The sequence below is a fragment of the Rana temporaria genome, chromosome 6 (genome assembly GCF_905171775.1).
Source record: "Rana temporaria chromosome 6, aRanTem1.1, whole genome shotgun sequence".
Taxonomy (NCBI): domain Eukaryota; kingdom Metazoa; phylum Chordata; class Amphibia; order Anura; family Ranidae; genus Rana; species Rana temporaria.
In genome coordinates, this window is record NC_053494.1 from 186,826,268 (window position 1) to 186,851,517 (window position 25,250).

Consider the following 25,250-nt stretch of genomic DNA (forward strand, 5'->3'; position numbering starts at 1 on the left):
CAGGCTAAGATTATTGATTCTGCCAGAAATGCAATGTCCTTGTCACTTCCTGGGAATTCAAATGAAATCACAAACAACCTTATCTTTCTTCCAGGCTATCTTCTCTAAACTACCGTAATTCACCCATCCTCCATGTAATGAGAGGAATTTGTAGTTCAAATATATATAGCAGCCTTTTTCAACCAGGGTGCCTTCATGTCACTTTAGGGGTACCTTGGCAAAATGCCTAAAAATCACCCACAAATTGTATACAAGCTGGCGGGTGGATGAAGCCTGCCTTTCAGTTACACAAAACCACAGATTTTCAATTTTCACCATTATGAGCTTCTAGCTCCCGACCTCCTAATGACCAGTGACATCATCAGTTGATAAGGAGGATGTCAGTTGCATGCATTGCATCCTTGTTTGACTCTGCCTTTCCTCTCTCTATCAGCTTTGGGGTCATATTAGCTAAGTGATGGAGAAAAACTGAGGGAGAAGACAAACATTGGAATACTAGTCAGTACCACTTTGCAAAAGTGTATTTGCTTTGGAAGAATAAATCATCTTTAACGTTGGGTGTTCTACGTGTGTGCATATTGTCGCATTTGTTAGGCCTCGTACACACGACCAGGTCTCCGCTGGAAACGGTCCGCTGGACCGTTTCCAGCGGAGATTCCTCCTCCGGATTTGGATCCGATGGCGTGTACACACCATCGGATCAAAATCCGTGAGGAATTCCTCCGCGGTGACACGGTCTGTACAGACCACCGGATCAATCCGCTGGTCCCCGATTCAATCGGATAGATTTCTTAGCATGCTAAGAAATTTCTATCCGATGAAATGGACCGGCCGGACGAATCTCCGCGGATAAAAATCCGCTAGGCTGTACAGACGCCCGGATTTGTCCGCTGGAACTGATCCGCGGATCAATCCCAGCGGATAGATCCGGTCGTGTGTACGGGGCCTTAGAGTAGTTTTTACATTTTAGAATGGGGTGCCTCAAGACTGTCCATAATTTTGGTGGGTGCCTCAAGACTGTCCATAATGTTGGAGTTGCCTTAAGACTGCCCATAATTTTGGAGGGTGCCTCAACACTGTCCATCATTTTGGTGGGTGCCTCAAGACTGTCCATCATTTTGGAGGGTGCCTCAAGACTGTCCATAATTTTGGTGGGTGCCTTAAGACTATCCATAATTTTCAAGGGTGCCTCAAGACTGTCCATCATTATGGAAGGTGCCTCAAGACTGTCCATCATTTTGGATGGTGCCTCAAGACTGTCCATCATTTTGGAGGGTGCCTCAAGACTGTCCATCATTTTGGAGGGTGCCTCAAGACTGTCCATCATTTTGGAGGGTGCCTCAAGACTGTCCATAATTTTGGAGGGTGCCTCAAGACTGTCCATAATTTTCAAGGGTGCCTCAAGACTATCTATAATTTTCAAGGGTGCCTCAAGACTGTCCATCATTTTGGTGGGTGCCTCAAGACTGTCCATAATTTTGGAGGGTGCCTCAAGACTATCCATAATTTTCAAGGGTGCCTCAAGACTGTCCATCATTTTGGAGGGTGCCTCAAGACTGTCCATAATTTTGGAGGGTGCCTCAAGACTGTCCATAATTGTAAACGGTGACTTGACTGAAAGAAGGTTGAGAAACACTGGCCTATAGTGACAGCCATAGCTCCATCTAATCGGGTTTTGGAATTATCTAAATTAAATTATTATTATTATTATTATTATTATTATTATTATTAATAATAAAGAAGTCTGATAAGCACCTCCTAAAGTGGTTGTAAACCCTTGTGGTTTTTCACCTTAAGGCATTCTTTGGAGGCCACTCTGTGCTTAACCAACTGCACAGTGGAGGTAAGTATGATATGTTTTTTTTTTTTTAAACAACAAGCCTTTAGTAACCCTTCAATTGACAGAGAATTTAATTTAGAGAATAAAACGTACCCAATGTGATTTGTCCTCAAAGAAATCTCCAGCTCCCTCAGCACTTGAGTGGACTCCTGTACTCTTCTGCGAAACTTCTAGAGAGAAACAAAATTAAATTACAATTTATCGCTATTATTCTCATCATGCAAGTTAAAATCCGCTTTAGATCTACCAACAAGTTTATAGTGCTAGGGTCTTCCCAAGTGGATGCAAATCGATTGGATAGTTTAGGACGGTCTTCATCTTACGTGTACGGTGAACCTCACACTTTGATATTTCTGCCAGTGATATAAGGAGACTATTGCTCTAGGGGTGACTTATGCCTAGAGACGCAGGCTGTCCCCCTAACTCTCCAGCTGCATGCTGCAATGAGACTGCTGCACATGTACAGGATTTTTCAGCACAAATTACAGCTGGCCTTGTAACACCATCTGGATTCCAAGGTCATGGCTGCATAACGAGAAATATACCAATATGCTACTTTTAGTCTTCAGGGTGCCTCGGAGCTGTTTACTTGTCCATTTAAATGACATAAGATAAACATTATCTGATATGGCTCATATTGGTCAATTAAGGAAGACTGTATTTCTATGAGCAAACCCTCATCGACTCTCCGAATACCTTCTGTTCTAAGGGTATTCTGCACAGGATATAAACATGCACCCTTAACAGGAGTGATTATACACATACAATATATTGTCAAAAGTATTGGGACGCCTGCCTTTACACGCACATGAATTTTAATGGCACCCCAGTCTTAGCCCGTAGGGTTCAATATTGAGTTGGCCCACCCTTTGCAGCTATAACAGCTTCAACTCTTCTGGGAAGCCTGTCCACAAGGTCTATAAGTGTGTCTATGGGAATGTTTGACCATTTTTCTAGAAGCGCATTTGTGAGGTCAGGCACTGATGTTGGAAAAGAAGGCCTGGCTCACAGTCTCCACTCTAATTCATCCCAAAGGTGTGCTATTGGGTTGAGTGTCATGGTCTTACCTCTTTGCAGGCTTCTCATCACTGACCTGTGCCAGCAGCCATCTTGCTTCATGGGGTTCTTGTAACCTGTCACACCCTGCGGCTCCTCCTTTCCACTGGGAGGAGCTGGCTGCTCAGCGCATATATATGACGGCAGCTGCAGCATTTCCCCGCTTGGGCCTTTCGTCTGACACCCCTTCTATGATCGTGCTGCCTGCTCCTGGTCACTGACCCGGCTACGGACGTTCCTTCTGGTTCCTGATCCCCGGCTTCGTTTCACCCCGTCTCTGACTACAGACGGCTTGGCTGACTCTCATCCCTGGCTATCGACCCTGGCACAGTTGGACGACTCTTCTGGCTGTTTCGATCGTCAGTGTGGACTTTGACCTTGCTGTTTGGTTTCCAATAAAATCTTCTTATTCATTTATCTGTTTTGTACGTCTGATTCATGCTTCCTTGACATTGAGGTGCATGCCAGTCAAGTTCCTCCACCCCAAACTCCCTCATCCATGTCTTTATGGATCTTGCTTTGTGCACTGGTCCAAATCATTTGGTGGAGGGGGGATTGTGGTGTGGGTTCGTTTTTCAGGGGTTGGGCTTGGCCCCTTAGTTCCAGTGAAGGGAACTCTTAAGACGTCGGCATACCAAGACATTTTGGACAATTTCATGTTCCCAACTTTGTGGGAACAGTTTGGGGATGGCCCCTCCCTGGTCCAACATGACTGCACACCAGTGCACAAAGCAAGGTCCATAAAGACATGAATCAGCGAGTTTGGGGTGGAGGAACTTGCATGGCCTGCACCAACCCTGACCTCAACCCGATAGAACAAATTGGGGATGAATTAAAGCGGAGACTGTGAGCCAGGCCTTGTTGTCCAACATCAGTGCCTGACCTCACAAATGCACTTTTGTAAAAATGGTCAAACATTCCCATAGACACTCCTAAACCTTGTGGACAGCCTTCCCAGAAGAGTTGAAGCTGTTATAGCTGCAAAGGGTGGGCCAACTCAATATTGAGCCCTACGGACTAAGACTGGGATTTCAGTGTCCTCACTTACAATACAGGACTAGTGGCCTAGCATTGTACTTGATGACAGAGAGTTAAAAAAAACTGTGTTCATCTATACATCATTACACTTTTTTTTAAGCAAGCAGTTTAATTTGTCTTGGTATCAGTCTTCTGCAGTCCACTGTACAGAAGAGCTCAGATTGGGAGAGAGAGAGAACATGATGATAGGACGAGAGAGCAGAGTGACAGAGAGATGAGCTCAGTGTGCTGTTTCTCCTTTCGCTGTCCAGTCACAGGCTGGGGCAGAGACAAGGAGCTAGATTCAGGTAGGGGCGCGCATAGTTACGGCGGCGCAGCATATCGTATTTACGCCACGCCGCCGTAAGTTAGTGAGGCAAGTGCTGTATTCACAAAGCACTTGCCTTCTAAGTTACGGCGTAGCGTAGCGTAAATGAGGCCAGCGTAAGCGCTCATAATTCAAATGTGGATGAGGGGGCGTGTTTTATGTTAATTCTTGGTGACCCAACGTGATTGAAGTTTTTCCCGAGCGCATGCGCCGTCCGTGGAATTTCCCAGTGTGCATTGCTCTAAAGTACGCCGCAAGGGCGTCATTGGTTTCGACGTGAACATAAAGTTTCAGCACCTATTGTTTGAGAAAAAAAGCCCTGCTTACGCCGGCCATAGACGGTTTGAATCTCGGCCGGTTCAGAAGGGACTAGCTGGGATTCAAACCACGTATGGGCAGGCAGATTTTACATATGAATTTTGCTAGCGCCTATTATAGCCACTAGCAGTAACCACTGTGTTCTCCCGGCGGGAACACCTTCCCCTGCCCCCCCACCGGTAGAACACAATGGCACCACAGGAGGGATTCCCCCATTAGCACTGACAGTGTTGATGGGGGAATCAAGCAATTTTCTTAAATTGCTATGTCTATGGCCGGCTTTAGTCTTTGGTTTTTAATTGTTGTTCTGTAACTAAGACAGGTACACATTAATCTCCCGAACTTTCTACAGTTTACCAATGAAGGCCCGCACAAAGCAATCCTTTGTGCCCCTTTGGTTTGGCATCCGGGCTATAGACTTTCCCAAGCTTACAGTCCTATATACTGAGTGCTGTTGAATTGTGCCATCGCTAGAACAATGGTAGCCCCACAAATGTCCATCTTTGAATTCTCATAAGCAATTCTAGGACAGAGTGCAAAGAGCTCCATAGTAACTACCAGTCATGGAAAAACTATAATAATAACCACTTAGTGTTTAATGTGTATGAACTTTTGAAGTGTAAGTAAAGTATCAAATTAAAAGGGCTTTTGTGTACCAGCCAATTTTCCCTTTTATAAAGTATAACCATCCAAATGAAAATCTCAGTTTCCAGCTTAACTTGAAATTGCTATGAGGGGTTTCAGTGATACGGCCCTCTGCATATTTTATTTTACTAATGCCAAGGACTGCACAGTAGTTATCTGATTGGAGGATATTTAGCTGGTTGGTCTAGTCATCATTAGAATTTGATCCTTACCCTTAGGAGTTCCATGGACTAGTGCCAAAACCAGACTGCTTTGGGCCTGACATAAATATTTAATAAATATTTAGAATTTACAACCTATTGAAAAACGGCTTTAAAAAAGTTGCGACCCTTTCCTCTTTTCATTAGAGGGCCCAGCACCATGTTCAGGGCTCAAGTCCTGCGGGAACGCGCAGGAACGGAGTTCCTGCACTTTTTTCACAGCAGGAACTCCGTTCCCTTTGCAGGACTAGAGCAGCCGAGCCAATCCTTCACTAAGCGGTGATGCCCAGCTTGAGTCACTGTCAGGGGTAGGCAAACCTTAGTAATCCTTTATGTTACTGGCCGCTTCCTGTATTTGGATTCATCAGATAGTGTGCAGGTATTCCATCACTTCGATGCCGCAATGTCTCCTGGGAGCTTTTGTCATTGTTCCCAGGAGACATTGCGGAGGTCTGCCGCGAGTTATCGCGGGATTTAGAAAGAACTTGCTTCTTTCTAAATCCCGACAGACCTCCGCAATGTCTATATATATTAAAGCAGAGGCCCTACAGAATGAATATCAGTTTAACTTATTGGACTGCTGATATGGGATTTGGGCAGGCTTGTATGCTTATTTATTTATGTGTATTGTCCACCTTTGGGCAGGCTATGGACCTTTCATTTTTACACATTCCTAACAAGCAACAAATGAGTTTCAAAACAAGCACTCACTGACCTCTGTAGCTGCAGGCACTGTGGAGCCTGCAGCTCAAAGCTTCAAGGAACACTAGGGTTCGTTTTTGGTTTGTTACACAAATATTGCTTGGGTTTTCTAAGCAATTTTCTTGAAAAAAATACATATTTTTTACGTGTAAACAAAATGTGCCAGAAAAGGCTTGGTCAGTTTGCTGGGGAATGTTTATTTTATTGTGCTAAAAAAAAAGCACAGGATTTATTATAACTGTATTACTACTTTAACTGTTCTTTAAATGAAATCACAAAGTTGAAATTGTTTGAATGGAAAAGACAGGAGAAGCAATCAGAAATATGATCTCCTCCGTTCATCAAGCTGAGACATCAGTATGGGATATGAGCACATCTGGCTGCCTGGATATTAATAATTACATATATTTTTGTAGCAGTAAAGCTGTATTTTAAGGTACAGCTTTCATTTCTGCCAAGTTATTTATTTTCCATGTCTAGAAGTGAAGTCGGTTGCTATCCCACTGATCAGGTAAGAGGTCAAATTTACCTATAAATAATAGCTCCTTTTCTTAATGCCATTTTTGGATTGCATTGTGACGTTTTTTTTTTGTTTAGCTCTCTGCTCTTTTGGATCCTGTCAATGACTTTCCATGAGACAGACAACTCTTAAACTTTGGTTGGATGTCCCCCTGGAACATCGGTGTAAGGGATTACCCTTCAGAAAACACTGAAACAAACACACACAAAAATGATCGGCCACAGTGGATAATAGATATCCTCTTACCTTCCGTGTTACTGCTGGATCAAGGTAGCCTTTCAGCTGCTGGATATATGTGTGTGGAGGATTCTTTACTTGAAATCTTTCCTAGAAAGAAAAAGATAACACTGTCAATAGTGAAATACTGTAAAAACTAAAGTAATTGTCACATGGTCACATTTAGCCTTAGAGAGGCGGCCAGAGAGAGGGAGGAACGTGGAGTGGACGGAACTGACAGGCAGGTAGGAGAGGATCGGGGGAGAGAGGAGACACAGCAGATAACTGAGGCACGTAAACTGACCACGATGTCAGGGCTCAATAGCCATGTTAAACCGTGGTCAGTCTACAGGGGGGAGAGCAGAGGCTGTCAGGATCATCCTTTTTTTTTTTTTTTAGGCAATATAGGGGGCCAAATGACACAGCACAAGCACTGTGCTATATAAAATACTTTAAAGGAACAGGATCCATTTTTGTTGGGTGGGGTTACAAACACTTTAAGCTTTAAAGTGAATGTAAACCCAAATGTTTTTTTTTTTTAATTAAGGCTTGTAACTTGTACAGTGTAGGATTTCATGTCATCTGTGCCTAGTCTTGTCACAAAGAGTTAACCCAGCTCTCAGTAATCCTCTTATCTTTTTTCAGTGAGATAAAAATGGTCAGACACAGAAATAGGACACAATACCAGCAGAAGTTCAGTGTAAGAAATACACAGGAGAAAAATGAATGTCGACAAGGGGAGTGTAGAGGAGGGCGGGGAGTCTACTGACATCAAGACTCCACCCACCGAGCTCCAGACAACAGACCCACCCACAGAATCTGCAGTTTTTAGGGTCACAAAACAGACAGAGGGGAGACATTTGATTAGTAAGGATACATGCAGTAGGTATGTATATCCTTATAGATAACCACTATGGCAGTAGTTTAGAAAGGATGAGAGTGGGTTTACATCCACTTTAAGCTTTGGTGGAACTTCCTTTGCAAAGTGTTTAGTCTTCAAAATGGCACATTCAAAAAACTTATTTAAAAAATATTTAATGCTTTTAATGTTTTTTTTTATTTTATTATGTTAGCAAAACGCTGCTTTAGAATTGTTCTTTTAAATGGTTTTAATTTGTGTCAAATTTTGGATTTGCTGCATAATAAAGTCAAACACTTACGGTATATTTTGAAGCCACTCTGTACAGGACCCGGTAGCAACCAGAAAGCACTGGAGTAGTGGTGTCTAGTTCAGTGATTTTCAGCTTCTAGGTTAGGCCGGGTATGATATATATATATATATATATATATATTAGTGCTGTCAGTTAAACACGTTATTAACGGCGTTAACACAAACCCATGTTAACGCCGTCAATTTTTTTATCGCGCGATTAACGTTCGGGGGTTATACCGGGATGATGCCTGCAGCCGCAGGCATCATCCCGGTACCGTTGTTTAGAGCGGGCGATCGGCTATCCAAACATAACAACCGATGCGGCTAAAAGCCGCTCGGTTGTTATGCCGGAGGAGCGGGAGGGGACATCCCCCCCCTCCCGCCGCCTTTCGCCGCTCTGACCGGGCCTCCCGTCCCACCGGGAGACCCGATCCTCCATCCGCCGCATTCTGTGTTCAGGCGGAGACTGACACTAAGCCGTAAACGGCTTTCATTCAGTCTCCGCATTGAAACCACGGAAGCGGCGTCATGACGTCACTTCCGGGTTTCTCGGCTGCCAATGGCGCCGGATTTAAAAAAGTACACAGTATTCAGAATCGCCGTTTTCGGCGATCTGAATACTTTGAAGTGCAAAGGAGGGCTCGGAGGTCTTTTAGACCCCGATCCCTCCATAAAGAGTACCTGTCACCACCTATTGCTGTCACAAGGGATGTTTACATTCCTTGTGACAGCAATAAAAGTGATCAAAATGTAAAAAAATAAAAAAACACAATTTAATATTATAAAAAAAAAAATAAATAAATAAGAAAACAAAAAAAAAATGTTTTAAAGGGTGAACCTCCTTAATCGCGCGATTAATCGTGAGTTAACTATGACATTAATGCGATTAATCGCGATTAGAAATTTTAATCGCTTGACAGCACTAATATATATATATAAATTAGGGCTGTTTTCGTGTTCGATTAATCGATTTTTTTTAATCGACTAATCTACTAATTTCGATTAATTATAAGGCACATACATTTTTTGGATCACCACCATATATAGTCCCCACTGTAATATCCACAGACATCTCCCCCACTGTAATTTCCACAACCACCCCCCACTGTAATATCCAGACATCTCCCCCACTGTAATATCCACAGACATCTCCCCGACTGTAATATCCACAATCACCCCCACTGTAATATCCACATCTCCCCCACTGTAATGTCTACAATCACCCCCACTGTAATATCCACAGACATCTCCCCACTGTAATATCCACAGACATCTCCCCACTGTAATATCCACAGACATCTCCCCACTGTAATATCCACAGACATCTCCCCACTGTAATATCCACAGACATCTCCCCCCACTGTAATCCACAGACATCTCCCCCACTGTAATATCCACAGACATCTCCCCCACTGTAATATCCACAGACATCTCCCCACTGCAATATCCACAGACATCTCCCCCACTGTAATATCCACAGACATCTCCCCCACTGTAATATCCACAGACATCTCCCCCACTGTAATATCCACAGACATCTCCCCCCACTGTAATATCCACAGACATCTCCCCCACTGCAATATCCACAGACATCTCCCCACTGCAATATCCACAGACATCTCCCCACTGTAATCCACAGACATCTCCCCCCACTGTAATATCCACAGACATCTCCCCACTGTAATCCACAGACATCTCCCCACTGTAATATCCACAGACATCTCCCCACTGCAATATCCACAGACATCTCCCCACTGTAATCCACAGACATCTCCCCCCACTGTAATATCCACAGACATCTCCCCACTGTAATCCACAGACATCTCCCCACTGTAATATCCACAGACATCTCTCTGTAATATGGTCCACCTCTCCCCCACTGTATAGGAAGATTATTGCTTGCTTAGTCTTATCAGAGAAGCCGGCCAAAAACGAGCAGTTGAGGCCAGGTGATGACGTCAGCGCGCCGCTCTAGGCTCACCTAGGCCACGGCCGGGTGGACCAAGATGGCCACTGCTCCGGGAGCTAGGCCGAAGCCGCGGCCTTTCCTATGGCCGAGGCAGCAGCGAAGCTCCGCGGATCACGTGGTGTGCCGATCCGCATATGGTGACCTGTTCGTATCACGGATTATTACGATCTGTTGCACCACTAGTACCGATCAAAAGAATTTTGATCGATCAATAAAATGTACGATTAATCGAAGCATTAATCTTTCATTTCCACAGCCCTAATATATATATATATATATATATATATATATATATATATATATATGTGTGTATTATTTTGGGGAGCCCGGGATCAGCAGGCAGCCAGGTTAGTAAAACCAAAGTATTTTTTTCCCAAAAGATAAACAAAAACAGCCTACTTCAGCATGGCAACAAACCGAACAGTTCATCCACCTCTTGTATAAATTAAACTTGAGCAAATACACGAGCAACACCTGTTCTCTTAACATGGTCTAAACTTCCCACCTGCCTCAGAGGTCCAAAGAAAGGTCCCCACAATCCAGCAGGGTCTCAGTGGTTCAAACAGTACATAGCTCCTATTACAAGCATGTTCTGCTCCACACCACACCTCATGGACACCTCCTGACTGCATCTTGCCCTTTACAGCCTTCTTTTGCAGCCAGGCAAACCATTTCAAGACCATGGTACCTGTAGTCAGAGTTGGAGGCACTTTCCCATCCAAAATCTCCCCAGATTCTGGGTCCCATATGAGGACTTAAAAGGGTTGTAAAGCTTTGTGTTTTTTCACCTTAATGCATCCTATGCATTAAGGGGAAAAAACGCCTTGCAATCTCAGGCCCCCCCAGCCCCCCCGTTTTACTTACCTAAGCCACGAAACTCCGTGGGCTCATTCCCGCAATGGTTTCCCCCAGCTTGAGGCGGCTCGTCATTGAAGATTGATAGCAGCGCAGCCATTGGCTCCCGCTGCTGTCAATCAAATCAATGACACAGCGCACTGGTGGGCGGGGCCGCGTGATACAGTTGGCGGCTATAGCCACCGTCTTTATCACGGGAGCGCGCCCGCAAGCTAACCCCCTTGGGAGAACGCTTCCCAAGAAGGGGGTTAGCCCTTGCGTGGAGGAGCTGAGACAGCCACGAGGGACCCCAGAAAGACCAGGATTGGGGCCACTCCGTGCAAAACGAACTGCACAGTGGAGGTAAGTGTGACATGTTTGTTATTTAAAATATATATATATATATATATTAGGGATGCACCGATATATCAGTGCCGATACATACCGGCCGAAAACAGCTGTTTTGGTGACATGCCGAAACAGCTTAAAAATTGCCGATAATGGGCATCGGGTGCCCGTAAAAAAGATGTCCGCTGGGCTGTCACGGCTCCGTCCGAGTGCACTGCACGAGCCAAAGCAATGGCTTCGGTCTCCGGAAAGATCGTATCCGCTCGGCCGGGCGGCGAATGCGCAGTTACGTAATGGCGCCACCCGGCGACATTTTTGAATAGCTGATCGAGTCAGGAGGACTCAGGAGGGACACTCGTTGGCTCGTGCAGTGCATTCGCCATAGGCAGAGGATGGAGCCGTGACAGTCCAGTCCTGTACAGCACAGCCCTGAGCCCAGCACAGCACAGCCCTGAGCCCAGCACAGCACAGCCATGGCCAGCACAGAACAGCCATGTCCAGCTTTAAGGTAATAAAGAAGCTGGTGGTGGCAGTATGTGATGGTGGCAGGAGGTGGTGGGGGCATGAGGTGATGGTGGAAGGTTATGCGGTGCACCTCTAATATATATATACATACACACACACCCCTTTACAACCCCTTTAATTGTAGGATAAGTGCAAGTCAATTTTTCCCTTTCTTTCTCTGGGTCAGCCCGGAACCCCTCAACTTGCATGGGTGAGATTTCATGAGTACTCCCAAATGGCCTCTTGTTGCCCCCCTAAAGGGACCACAACAGAAACAGTGGTGAAGTATATACCTGCTTTCCAAGACCCAATCCTGGAATTGAGTACAATAGTTACATCGGTCTAAGCTGTACCAATTCATCTTAAAACAACTTGGTTGTTTTTAATATATTGAAAAGTCCCCCCCCCCCCCCCAAAAAAAAGCTATACCCCAACAAAGGCTTAAACAAAATAACAGCTGAGAAAATGTGTTATACACAACTTTTTATGAATGGCTTACTTGAGTGTCAGCCGGATTTCCTCAATTAAGCACTAGATGTAATAGAGATGTTAGTTTTAGCTGTATGCCCAAATAACAGGGCAGTAAAAACAAAAAACAATGTATAAGTGAAAGCAAAAGGCATTTTCTTTCTTATGTAATGCTTTCTATGGCTCAAGCTCAAGATGCAAGTACAAAGAGTCTCGCAGAAAAGAGTCTACATACAGTATGTGTTCTGATTTGGAATCATTTATAATCCAAGTTCACATCAATAGACTTCCCAGGCTATGCACTTTCCATGTGTTGTCCAACATATCATTCTTTTGGCAATATATGTGATAGTCTAAAGGACAGCTCAACATTAAAGGCCAACTTGTCACTTTAGAGTTAGAAGCATTCCAGTGAATACTGTGGAGCAATTTAGAAGGGAACATTGGTTAATCTGGGAAAATGGATAATTCGCTTGGCCAAAAGTCATTCACATCACATGGATGAACTGTCTAGGCGCTGCACTGAGGTCAGACTCGAAGCAATCTCATTTTGTGTAGTAATTATTGTTATGTTAAGAATATCACAAAACTGTGTATTGACAAAGTGAGGCTCCAGTGATTTATTCACACGAGATGCTCTCAGAAATGCACACATTAAAGAGACACTGTCAATAGGCCATTTAGGTCAACAACAATCTTACTAAAGGATTATCTGTGCAATTAATGTATCTTACGCATGTTATTATCAAGGCCTCCCTTGCGTAGACATCCAAAAGCCCTTAAAGGGGTTGTAAAGGTAAAAAACAAAGGGCCAGATCCACAGCCAGGCGGCGCAGCGGAACGTAACCTATTTAGGTTACACCGCCACAAATTTTCGGGCAAAGTGCCCGATCCACAAAGCACTTACCTTGAAATTTGCGGCGGTGTATCCTAAATCCGTCCGGCGCAAGGCGGGCCAATTCAAATGGGGCGAGTCCCATTTAAATTAGGCGCGCTCCCGCGCCGGACGTACTGCGCATGCTCCCGACGCTATTTTCCCGACGTGCTTTGCGTTACGTTACGGTGCGCCGAGTGTTGTGAATCGCGACGTGTAAAAAAGAGATGCGGCGGAAAAAAAAAAATTTAAAAAAAATTTGACAGCGACGCGGGAAAGACGAGTATACTTTTACATGGTGTACTAAGTTTACACTTTGTAAAAGCAGCCCTATTTTTGCGACGGCAAACTAACACTTACGGCGACTTAACGAAGGGAAAAAGCTTTGTGGATCTCCGTAAGTGCTAATTTGCATACCCGACGCTGGATTACGTCGAGAAATGCCCCCAGCGGCGGCCGCGGTACTGCATCCTAAGATCCGACAGTGTAAAACTATTACACCTGTCGGATCTTCTGCCTATCTATGCGTAACTGATTCTGTGGACCATAGATAGAAACAGGGATACGACGGCGTATCAGCAGATACGCCGTCATATCCCTTTTGTGGATCTGGCCCAAAATCCCTAAATAGCTTCCTTTACCTTAATGCAGTCCTCCTTCACTTACCTCATCTTTCCATTTTGCTTTTAAATGTCCTTATTTCTTCTGATAAATCCTCACTTCCTGTTCTTCTGTGTAACTACACACAGTAATGCAAGGCTTTCTCCCTAGGCAGCACAGTGGTGTAGTGAGTAGCACTTTCGCCTAGCAGCAAAAGGGTCGCTGGTTCGAAACCTGACCACGACACCATCTGCCTGGAGTTTGCATGTTCTCCCTGTGCCTGCGTGGGTTTCCTCCGGGTACTCCGATTTCCTCCCACACTCCAAAGACATGCTGGTAGGTAAATTGGATCTTGTCCAAATTGGCCCAGTATATATATGTATATCTGTGTATGACTGCGTATCCCAAGCGTGTTGTGATCCTACGGGGTAAAATGACAGAACCAGCCAAGCAGACACTGGCTGGAAAAAGCGCCTAGAGGCGATTCAGTTCGCATGTGTAGCACTATACAAGTCATTCATTCATTCCCTGGTGTGGAGAAAGCCTCTTGAGGGGGAAAGGGGGCGAGCAGGAGTGTCAGGACGCACACTAACACACAGCTCCTTTCTCTATCTGCAAAGTAGAGAGTGTCCTGACTTGCCTGCTCGCCCCCTCCCCCCTCAAGAGGCTTTCTCCACACCAGGGAGAAAGCCTTGCATTACAGTGTGGAGTTACAGACAGAAGAACAGGAAGTGAGGATTTCTCAGAAGAAATAAGGACAGTGCGGCTGTCCAAGTATTCCTCTTCGTTTTGCATTGTTATATGCATTGCCAGCACCCGTGGCTTTGGATCTGGTAAAGAGGTTCATTGATTACATCTTCTGCCTTGAGCGATTATTTTTTTTCTCTATTTGCCTAAGGGTATTCTGCATACCTTGGTTGTAAAGAGTGGTTATTTGAGTTTCTGTTGCCTTTCTATCATGTCGATCTATCATGTCTGCTCATTCTCCTCTGACATCCACAAGGCATTTTCATCCATACAACTGTCACTTACTGGATATTTTCTCTTTTTCAGATCATTCTCTGTAAACCCTTGAGATGGTTGTGTGTGAAAATCCCAGTAGATCAGCAGTTTTTGAAATACTCAGACCAGCCCGTCTGGCACCAACAACCATGCCACGCTCAAAGTCACCTAAATCCCCTTTCTTCCCCATTCTGATGCTCGGTTTGAACCTCAGCATGTATAGGTAGATTCAGGTAGAATGCCGCAACTTTGCGGCGGCGTAGCTTAAGGAATTTAAGCTACGCCGCCGTAAGTTAGCTAGACAAGTACATGATTCACAATGTACTTGCCTGCTAAGTTAAGACGGCGTAGCCTAAATCGGCGGGCGTAAGGGCGCCTAATTCAAATGTGTTGGAGGGGGGCGTGTTTTATGTTAATGAGGCTTGACCTCACGTTTTTTATTTTATTTTTAACTGCGCATGCCCCGGGCGCCTACATTTCCCAGTGTGCATTGCGGCTAAGTACGCCGCACGGGCCTATTGATTTCGACGTGGACGTAAACAACTTAAATCCCGATTCGCGGACGACTTATGCAAACGACGTAAAAAATTCGAATCTCGCGGCAGGAATGGCGGCCATACTTAACATTACTATTCCACTAGGGCCTAGCTCTAACTTTACCCGGCCTATCTCTTATGTAAACGGCGTAAAAGTACTGCGTCGGCCGGGCGTACGTTCGTGAATCGGCTTATCTCCTAATTTGCATAATCTACGCCGACCGCAATGGAAGCACCACCTAGCGGCCATCCGAAATATTGCAATCTAAGATAGGACGGCGCAAGCCGTCGTATCGTAGATATGTTTAAGCGTATCTCTGTTTGAGCATACGCTTAAACATACGTCGGCGTAGATTCTGAGTTAGGTCGGCTTATCTACTGATAAGTCAGCCTAACTCTACCTGAATCTACCTAGTAGTCTTCACCACGACTAGATGCCTAAATGCATTGAGTTGCTGCCATGTGATTGGCTGATTAGCAATTTGTATTACTAAGCAGGTGTACCTAATTAAGTGCGGGTGAGTGTATATTTTGGATGGTTCTTTTCAGAATTGCTTTCAGATGAATAGCAAAAAAAAAGATGTTTTACTAATATTGTACTTGGAACTAAATCGGCTATTAAGCCTTATCTCTTTTATGTTCTATTTCTTAGGGGTTCTAAGTGCAGGCTGTATAATTGATGTATAATTAACAGGAGTGAGTCAGAATGTTAACTGTATTATTCCTAATATACAGCAATAAAAACCTGACAGGGGGCTTCTAACTCTTTCCCAAGTTTCTTTATAAAAGTGCATTAATTCTTCAAGATCACAGTTCACTCAACAATAGCAGCAACTGTGCCATTATAAACCAGATCTCCTCCCATTATAAACTGCAGAAAGTCTCTTTAGTAAGAGATACTCACATTTCTCCAATGTTGGCTCACTATACCAGCAGTAAATCATTTGTCCTATTTCGGACCTACCAGGGACCACCTCTGAGATGGCGCACTTAACGCAACTCACGAAAAAAAAAAGGAAAAAACGGAAGCAAAAATGACTTTAGCATTTTCCTTATCTGTCCAGATGGCCATGAACTTAATTCTACATCTATCTGTCTGTCTCCGAACCTGATTAATGACTTTTCATGTCCGGAACCAAAATATATTCAATTTACCTCTGCCAAATTGGATTTGCAAACTTGCCAGGAAGGCTTGCCAGGGACACATTTCTTAAATAAACAGGATATTACAGTCTGTGTTGTGCATTATTTTCCAGCAATCGATGTATAAGTTCTGGGGGGCCCGGGGAGAATGAGAGACTCTACCTGTCAGCAGAGTCAGCAACTTGCTGCAACTCTCTTCTAGGTCCCAATGTAAATGGAATCTATTTATGTTTGGGGGGTCTATTGTTGCTGGTTGGACAATTGATAAGGGAGGGGTCTATTGTTGCTGGCTGCTGGGAAATCTGTTGTTGTTGCTGGGGTGGTATTTTGTAACAGGTGGTCTATTGTTGCTGGGGGGTACAATCTTGCACTGGGGCTCTATTGTTGCTGGGGGATCTATTGTTGCTGTGGTGGGTCTAGTGTTGCAGTGGGTATCTATTATTTCTGGGGGTAAAATATTGTTGCTGGGGTGGGTCTATTGTTGCTGGGGTGGGTCTAGTGTTGCTGGGGGTGTCTATTATTGCTTCGGGGATTTATTCTTGCTGAATGAATGACTTGTATAGCGCAACGCATGCGAACTGAATCGCCTCTGGGCGCTTTTTCCAGCCAGTGTCTGCTTGGCTGGTGCGGTCATTTTTACCCCGTAGGATCATGACACGCTAGGGACACACAGTCATACACACATGTATACATATATACTGGGCCAATTTGGACGAGGTCCAATTTACCTACCAGCATGTCTTTGGAGTGTGGGAGGAAACCAGAGTACCCGGAGGAAACCCACGCAGACACAGGGAGAACATGCAAACTCCAGGCAGATGGTGTCGTGGTTGGGATTCGAACCAGCGAACCTTTTGCTGCTAGGCGAAAGTGCTACTCACTGCACCACTGTGCTGGCGGCTCTATTGTTGCTGGGGTGGGTCTAGTGTTGCTGGGGGTGTCTATTATTGCTTGGGGGATTTATTGTTGCTGGGGGATTTATTGTTGCTGGGGGGGGGGTCTATTGTTGCTGGGGTGGGTATAATGTTAATGGGGTGGGTCTAACGTTGCTGGGGTTATCTATTATTGTTGGAAGATCTATTGTTGCTGTTGGAATTTATATTGCTGGGGGATCTATTATTGCTGAGGTGGGGGTCTATTTTCACTGGCTGCAGAGGATTTATTTTATTACTTTTCTTGTTATCATCAACGCATACCATACAAAAGCACCACAAAATAAAATTTGGTTCTGTGTTCTCTAAACGGACCGGTACTGGAAGGTGGGTAGGGGGTGAAACCAAGGGGCGGTGCTCGGGGTCGGTAGGGGCAGAGATAAGTAGTGATTTAGAAGGGGAGAGTTCCTGCACCTATTTTCTGAGAAAAAAAAAGCCCTGCCTACCGCACCTGACTGACCAAAAGCAAATGAAGAAAACAGGAATAAATCACTATGGTATGCTTTGTTTGCAGTCTTGTATGAGACAAGAGGATGTCAAATCTACGGTATACATGATGCCTGAACCTGATTGTACGCTAATGTTCAACACATAGGGGGCAGTCCTAGTCTACTGTACACATTGAGCATCCAAATAATGCTACTTTGCGCCTTCTGTTCCCACCCGGCATTACAGCGGGAGGAAGCGACGCGTCAACATCTGAAGAAAAGAAGAAGGCGGAAGACGGCAAAGAAGAGCGGGCTGCGCCGCCGCTAGTAAGAGAGCTAAAAAGAAGACAGCGGCGGCCAGCCCCAAAGAAGGCACCGGAGAGCGAGTGGGAGAAGAACCGGGGAGTGCCGAGATGACAGCGGAGAGCGGAAAAGAATGGAAGAAGACCCGGCGGAGAGTGGAGAAGACCCCGCAGAGAGCGCAGAAGACCCCCCCGGAGCTGACTAATAAATTATTTTAAAACCCTGCGTTGTGTGTTTATTTTCTTTTACACTTTGCCTCCAGGTGAATGGGTAGGGGTACGATGTACCCCATATTCATTCATCCAGGGTGGGGGGCTCCCAGATTCTGATAAGCCCCCCGCCCGCAGACCCCGACAACCAACGGCCAGGGTTGTCGGGAAGAGGCCCTGTCCTTATCAACATGGGGACAGAGTACTTTGGGGTGGGGGGGGCGGAGGGCGCCCCCCTGCCCCAGAGCACCCAACCCCCCCATGTTGAGGGCATGCGGCCTGGTACGGCTCAGGAGGGGGGGGTGCTCGCTCGTCCCAACTCCTTTCCTGACCGGTCGGGCAGCGTGCTTGGATACAGGTCTGGTATAGATTGTGGGGGGACCCCCACGCCGTTTTTTCGGCGTAGGGGGGGGGGGGGTCTCCTTGCAATCCATACCAGACCTAAGGGCCTGGTATGCCCCTGGGGGGGAACCCATGCCGTTTTTTTATTTAAAATTTGGCGTGGAGTTCCCCCTCATGATTCATACCAAACGCCGGGGCTAGAATTGGCGGGAATACAAGTCGGATCCCTGTCGCTTTTATGACGCGCTCGCTGGAATGTGCTTTTTTTATTCCAGCGAGTGCGAGATGTCGGCACCATGTCGCCGAGAATCAGCGCAATGCCGTCGTGCTGGAAACACATTCTCGGCGACAGGTATTGTAAGTCGAGTAATTGCTGTATAGACTGTCCCAGAAGCAAGGGCCAAAATTCACTTTGTAGTGGACATCCTATTGCAGAAATATATTTTCCTAAAATATTATCTCATCACATAAAATGTGATCATATTTAATGACATAAAACACATTTTTACACTTTCCTAAAAACCTAATTAAACAGATTCTGCAAATGCAATAAATATGAAAACAGTGAATATGTTTAACGCGGTATAAGCACAATATTCTTCACAGATTCCGTTAGAAGCTCTCAAGAAATGAAAGCCTTTGGAGCAGGCCATTTGGGGACACAGAGAAGAAAGAGATTGTTATAGATTAATGTCACAGATTGGAAAATAGCAGCTCATTTCATTTGCTTACACTGTAACCCGTAGCAGAGAATGCTAATAATACAGAGGGTCATATAGGAGCCGGAGAAACACACAGAGAATTACATACAGGGAAAGATTGGTACAATACCCAATCAGATTTCTTGTCCTATTCCGGCAATATTATGGGTATTTGTAGCAACCCTATGTTGCTCCAAGAGTCCTTCTACAACTCATTTGTATTTCTATTTTTATTTAGTCCTTAGCTAACGGCACGGCCGTGACGTGGCAGTGACGTCACCGCGGGGCTCCCTCCTCCCCCTCCCCTGGCCGCCGGGCTAATAGGAGAGAAGAGCGGGGCCTCAAGCATGCGTAGTAGGGTTCCCGGCGTGAAGCCGAAAGGCTACACTGCCGGGTTCCCGTACCCGCAATGGCGGCGGCAGTGTAGCTTTTCGGCTTCACGTCAGGAACCCTACTGCCGACATTGCTGGACTCCAGGACAGGTAAGCGTCTATTTATTAAAGCCAGCAGCTGGAGTATGTGTAGCTGCTGGCTTTTATTTTTAATTTTTTTCCTGGACTTTCTCTTTAAATAACCCTAATCCCAACCCTAAGTCTCCATTCACATCTAGGCGACAAAACGCCCGACGCCGGACGCTTGTGCCGCTAGAGGGGGAAATTCCCATTGCTGTCTATGGAGATGGACGCCGTACGCCTGTCGCCTGAAAAAAAGTCCCGGACCCTTTTTTTCAGGCGACATTGGCGTTCGCCCATTGACAGCAATGGGAAGAATTTGAAAAAAAAAAGATACACTATCCGTGGCAAATACGCCGCGTACGCTTGTCGCGGAGATGTGAATGGAGCCTTAATTCTTAGGTTCCATGCACACTGAAGCTGATAAACTGTAGTTTATCTGCATTTTGGCTTTTTTTTTTTAAAGCCCATAAACTGAACTCTATGTTAGCCTATGTGCCCATGCACACCTGGGCATTTTTTGGTGTTAATGAGCTTTGGAGTTTATTGCCTTTTTTCTAAACGCCCAAAATTTGCGTTCAAAGTGACGTTTTTCGGCAGGAAAAAACGCAAGAAAATGCAAAACGCCAAAAAACGCTGGTGCCATAGTTTTTTTAGCGTTTTTTTATCCATAAAAAAGAAAAGTAAAAAAAAAAAGCTACACTGAAAAACGCTGATTAAAGCTATTGCAAAAACGCTAAAAAACGTTGAAAGGCTCCCTGCAAAGCTACTGGCGTTTTTTTATAGCTTTTTTTAGCTTCAGTGTGCATGGAGCCTAACTCTAAACTAACCATAAGGCCCCTTTCACACTCATTGCGGGCGGTATTACCACGGTTTCCCATTGTTATAAATGGGAAGGAGTGGTGAAGCAGCGGTATACATACCGCTTCTCTCACCGCTCCAAAGATGCTGCTTGCAGGAGATTTTCTTAGCGATGGGCAGGAGTTTTTCAGGCAGTATAGCAGCGCTATTTTTAGCGCTGTACCGCCTGAAAAACTCCTCAGTGTGAAAGGGGTCTAACTCCTTACCCTAACAAAAATAAGAAAATATTAATAATAAGAAAAGAAAAAAAAGCTGATGGACAAGCTAAAAAAGCTGAAAAACCTAGCAACAAATGATGCAACGGTTTTATCTATTGGCTAATAAAAAAATGGCAAAGCTCAAAAACACTGTATAAATACGGGCAAATGATGCAAATCACGCAAAAAACAAAACAAAGGAAAAACACTCAAAGATGCAATGCTCGGGTGTGAATGCAGCCTTACAGCTGTTACCACAAAGGGGGGGGGGGGGGGCATCAGTGAATCTTCCAATGGCACACCTGTTCCAGTGACAGCTAAAGTAGCGACTCCACTCACATGGACTTCCTCGCATCTCAGGTACAGGAAGTGAATGGAAACGCTCCCCAACGGGACAGAGGAAAAAAAATTACATGGTTTTTAACCATTTCCTACTTTTTTTAAAACTGAAAAAAGTTTTTGGTTTACTTACGCATTACAAAGTTCACCTTCGGTTAGGGCTCATGCACACAGGACATTTTTACAGCTGCTGTTTTTTTTTTTTACTACCTTAACTCCCATCAAAGTTAGCCTATGTGTCCACGAACACATCATTTTTCAGAGGCATTTGGAGGCATAAGCGTTTAATGGGCAGTAAAAAAAAAAAACAGCCTGTGTGTCCACGAGCAGAGGCTGTTGAGTTGTAAAAATGCAGAACGCCAAAAAACGCTGCTAAACGTGGCTAAACGCGGCTAAACGATGTAACAACCTTTTATTGGATTTAGCCGCTTTGACTGTTTTTAGATATTTTTACATTATAGAAAGTGCTTTTACTGTAAAAACTTCCAAAAATGGCAATGCGAAAAAATGTGCAAAAACCCGGCTAAAAGCACATTTTTAGAGCTTCTTTTTCTTGGCTTTTTTGAAACGTCCGTCCTGTGTGCATGAGACCTTATAATATGTAAAAGTATTCACTAAACTAATGCCAACCAGGATACAGGGCAAACTGTGCCTAAAGTCACCTGAGCGCTGCTACTCCCCAGTAGCATTGTCACCTTCCCTTTTCTCCCGTCTGCTCCAGTCAGCACTGGGAGCCAAAGAAATAACCTGATACTTCTAGATATGCACGGGAAAAGCCCAAGCTAACCTTAAGGTAAATCTCTCATGGGAAAAAAATGGGGACGGCAATTCATGGCACCCTTCTGAAAATGCTAGTTGTGTCGCTAATCCCTAAAGACTTTCTGAGTCACTGACTAGGACGGAGTATGTGAACCATGAAAGTGAGAGAAAAGTCAGAACTTCTGACTATTGAAGCAAGGTGGTGAGGGTACAGTCAGGCCGCTGGCATTATAAGAGGAGATCAGCAACTACAGCTCCATGTTCCATTTACGAACGATTTCCTATAATTGCAGAAATAAAGTTAGAAATATCACAAAGATTTAGACCTTGGTCTCCAGCTGCCCGTGATTGCCATCTAGAGTGTCACTAGCTGTTATGCCATCCCTTTGATGTGGAAGCTGACAATATCACAGTGCTGGTGATACACGGATAATGATTACAGGAATCACTTGTGTTGCTGAATAGAAATCCAGCAACACATCAAAGTGAAGAGGTATCCTTCACATTCAGGGTTAAAGGATACAGACTATCTCACCAGAAAAAGTTCTGGAACATGACATAATCCCGCTGCCTCAGTTCCATCACTTACTAATTGCTTGCAGTTAGATTATCTTTTCATAACAGCTGCCAATCATTAGAGATAAGCCACCAGGAAGGTGTAAATCCACCTATAAGAGGCAAAGACGTGATATGTAGAAAGTATTCATCTCAATGTCACTGACTAGTATCCTTAGCTGCAAACAGGGGTGCATCCACAGGCCCGTCTGAACCATGGAAACACATGGCACTGTGTAGCGCCCTGACGAAGCGGTCCTGTGTTGCTTCGAAACATTGTGCTACACCATTTTGTGATGTGATCTTTCTTGAATAAAAACCGTTTGGACGAAATTGATGATCCTTGGTGTGCTGGGGAATATCTACATATCGTAAAGGTTCCAGTATCCAGCTGCTGGTTGCTGCAGCACTCAGTACCTTAAGGCCCCTTTCAGACGTGTGGACCGTATGTCCGCTTTTTTATACATCCGTTTGCGGATGAAAAAGGGACATACAGTGGTCCCAATGTGATTGTGGGTGTCAGCGGATAAACATGTAAGTCAATGGAAAGGCATTAAAAGTGCATCAAAAATTGACAGTGAAGAGGAATTGTCTTGGTCTACACATAAAAAATGTGGCATAAAAGTCCAGTAAAGAGACGTTGTCAAATATTTCTTAAGCTGCATGTGTTCAATAAGTGTAGAATTGGGCCTCAGGTCGGACACCCTTGTCTCATAGAGAGTCCATTCCTTTTAGTCAGGGCAGCCCTCAATTATAGATGTGCACTGAGGCCCCTTTCACACGGACGGACCGTCCGTTCAGGTCCACCTGTCAGTTTTGACGGCGGGCCTGAACGGCCGCTCCATGCATCTCTATGGAGCATCAGATGTTAGCCGAGACACGTCCGCTGACATTCGACCCGATCTGATACGCTAAAAACAGACATATGGAAATAAGTCCCCATCTGTCCATGGTGGATCGGATCAGGTGAGATCTGATGAAAACGAACATGCTGTCCGTTTTCGTCCGATCTCCCCATAGGAGAGAGCGGCGCCCGACAAGCCCCTCCCCGCTCAGTGAGCCGAGAGGAGCTTGTCATCCGCCAGCTCAGCAGAGCTAAACGGACTGATCTCCCACCGAGCTGGCGGGAGCAGGCGGACTCCGTAGCGTCGGAGTCCGCCTCGTGTGGAAGGAGCCTAAGAGGGAAAGGAGCAATAAAGCAAAGACATAATAGGTGATTATGAATTCAGTGACGTGCACACATACTTTCTTTCTTACACTTTATGACACATTATAAAAATATGTATTCCTTACCTGATCGCAGATAAGTTCCCATTTTTTTTCGTTATCATACTGTCGCAATAATCTGGCTTTATCAGGTGGTAAATTCATAGCATTCTGTAAAATAAAAATAAAACAGGTTTTTAGCATTGGAACTGGGCTTAGACATTTTTGGTCTTATAAAAACCATTAAAAAACTATAAAGAATTATATTTTTTTCACAAGAAGTACAAGATACAAGGTGTTCATCTAGTCCCTAATCAGGTCCATAAAAACATGGCTTGATGAATTTGGAGGAACTTGAGTGGCCTGCACAGAGCCCTGACTTCAACACTACTGAAAACCTTTGAGGTTAATTGATACAGGTTTTCTCTGTTTTAAATATTTTATTGAATTTTATAATTATCAACAAAATTCCATTAACAGAGCATGTACAATAATATGATAGAAATAGATATTCCATTAACAGAACGTGTACAGTAAAGTAGAAGAAGGCATAATCATTCAGTAAAGTAACTCTTACTGTATAAATGTAAATGTAAATAGATAACCTAGCGGATTGTAGGATAAGATTATGCAACATGAAATGTCATAATCATAGCTTCGTGGCAGCTATTTGATGAAATAATATAATATAATTATGTCATCTATAAAGAGAAAAGAATAGAATGAACCTATAAAGAATTATAAAGTTAATGTGTTGTAGAATAGCTGGGGGAATAAATTAGGCTAAACCAGGGCCAAGTTCCTTCTCTTAGTGAACCAGGTTTTCTCATCCAACCTCAGTACCTGACCCACCAAATTATCTTTTTCTGAATGTACCCAAATTCCGACAAAAACACTCCTCAATCTTATGGAAAGCCAGGGTTTGTACATAAGTAACCATAATCATATAAATGCCCAACATTTTCAAATGGGATGTCCAACAAGCTCAGGTAGGTTTGATGGTTTTCTAGAACAGTAAAGGGTCTTCACCAAACTGTGTCTTCACTAAGCATGCACTATTGCATGCATGATGTATGCCCTGATGCCTCCGTGATGGCTGTTGGCTAATTCCACTTGGCTATTTGGGGTAAGTGCTCTCTAAACCATACTTCTTAGCTTATGTCTGCTATCTAATCTGTACATATAAGTATTATGTTTTTAAACATCAAAATCTTGTTTACTATTGGTAGTACAATGATATATATTATTTGGTATAGTATCCTGTTCCCTAAAACTTCCCTCCTGAAGAAGAGGGTGAACACGAAACATGTCTACACTTGTATTTCTTTTCTGGATTAACATCCTAGGTAGAAGCAACCTCAGGGTCCTTGGGGGTGTAGTAGCCGCTAAGGGGACTATCAATTTTGAGGTTCAAACGTTTTTATTTAAATTTTCAGATGAGAACAAAAGAAAAATAAACAAAAGACAAGGTGCATAAGGAATAATAAAGCTAGTTATACAGTACCGCACCAAAGTGATGAACAAGTATTTTCTAACAATAATAACAAGAGCTACCAAAGTGCTGAACTTCAAGCATGTCCCCCCCTACTGCCCAGACCCAGGCGCACACCCAGCAGCCAAGTCACAACACTACCTGCCGTACCATAGTGGGACAAGCCTCGAGACCCTCATTCCCCCGGGAGCCCCAAAGGGA

At 44.4% G+C, this 25,250-nt stretch overlaps 1 protein-coding gene across 9 annotated transcripts in view; it reads right to left on the reverse strand.

Moving 5' to 3' along the window:
• Positions 1 to 25,250, reverse strand: part of FMNL2 (formin like 2) — a 335,632-nt gene that overhangs the window by 125,061 nt on the left and 185,321 nt on the right. For 8 of the 9 annotated variants that reach the window (XM_040357954.1, XM_040357961.1, XM_040357959.1 and 5 more), the window contains exons 2-4: positions 23,645 to 23,728; positions 6,873 to 6,953; positions 1,934 to 2,010 (exon numbers count right to left, since the gene is read on the reverse strand). In XM_040357954.1, the coding sequence (XP_040213888.1) occupies positions 1,934 to 2,010; positions 6,873 to 6,953; positions 23,645 to 23,728 (242 nt within the window). The remainder of the gene's footprint in view (positions 1 to 1,933; positions 2,011 to 6,872; positions 6,954 to 23,644; positions 23,729 to 25,250) is intronic. The other variant, XM_040357955.1, reaches the window with a different exon arrangement.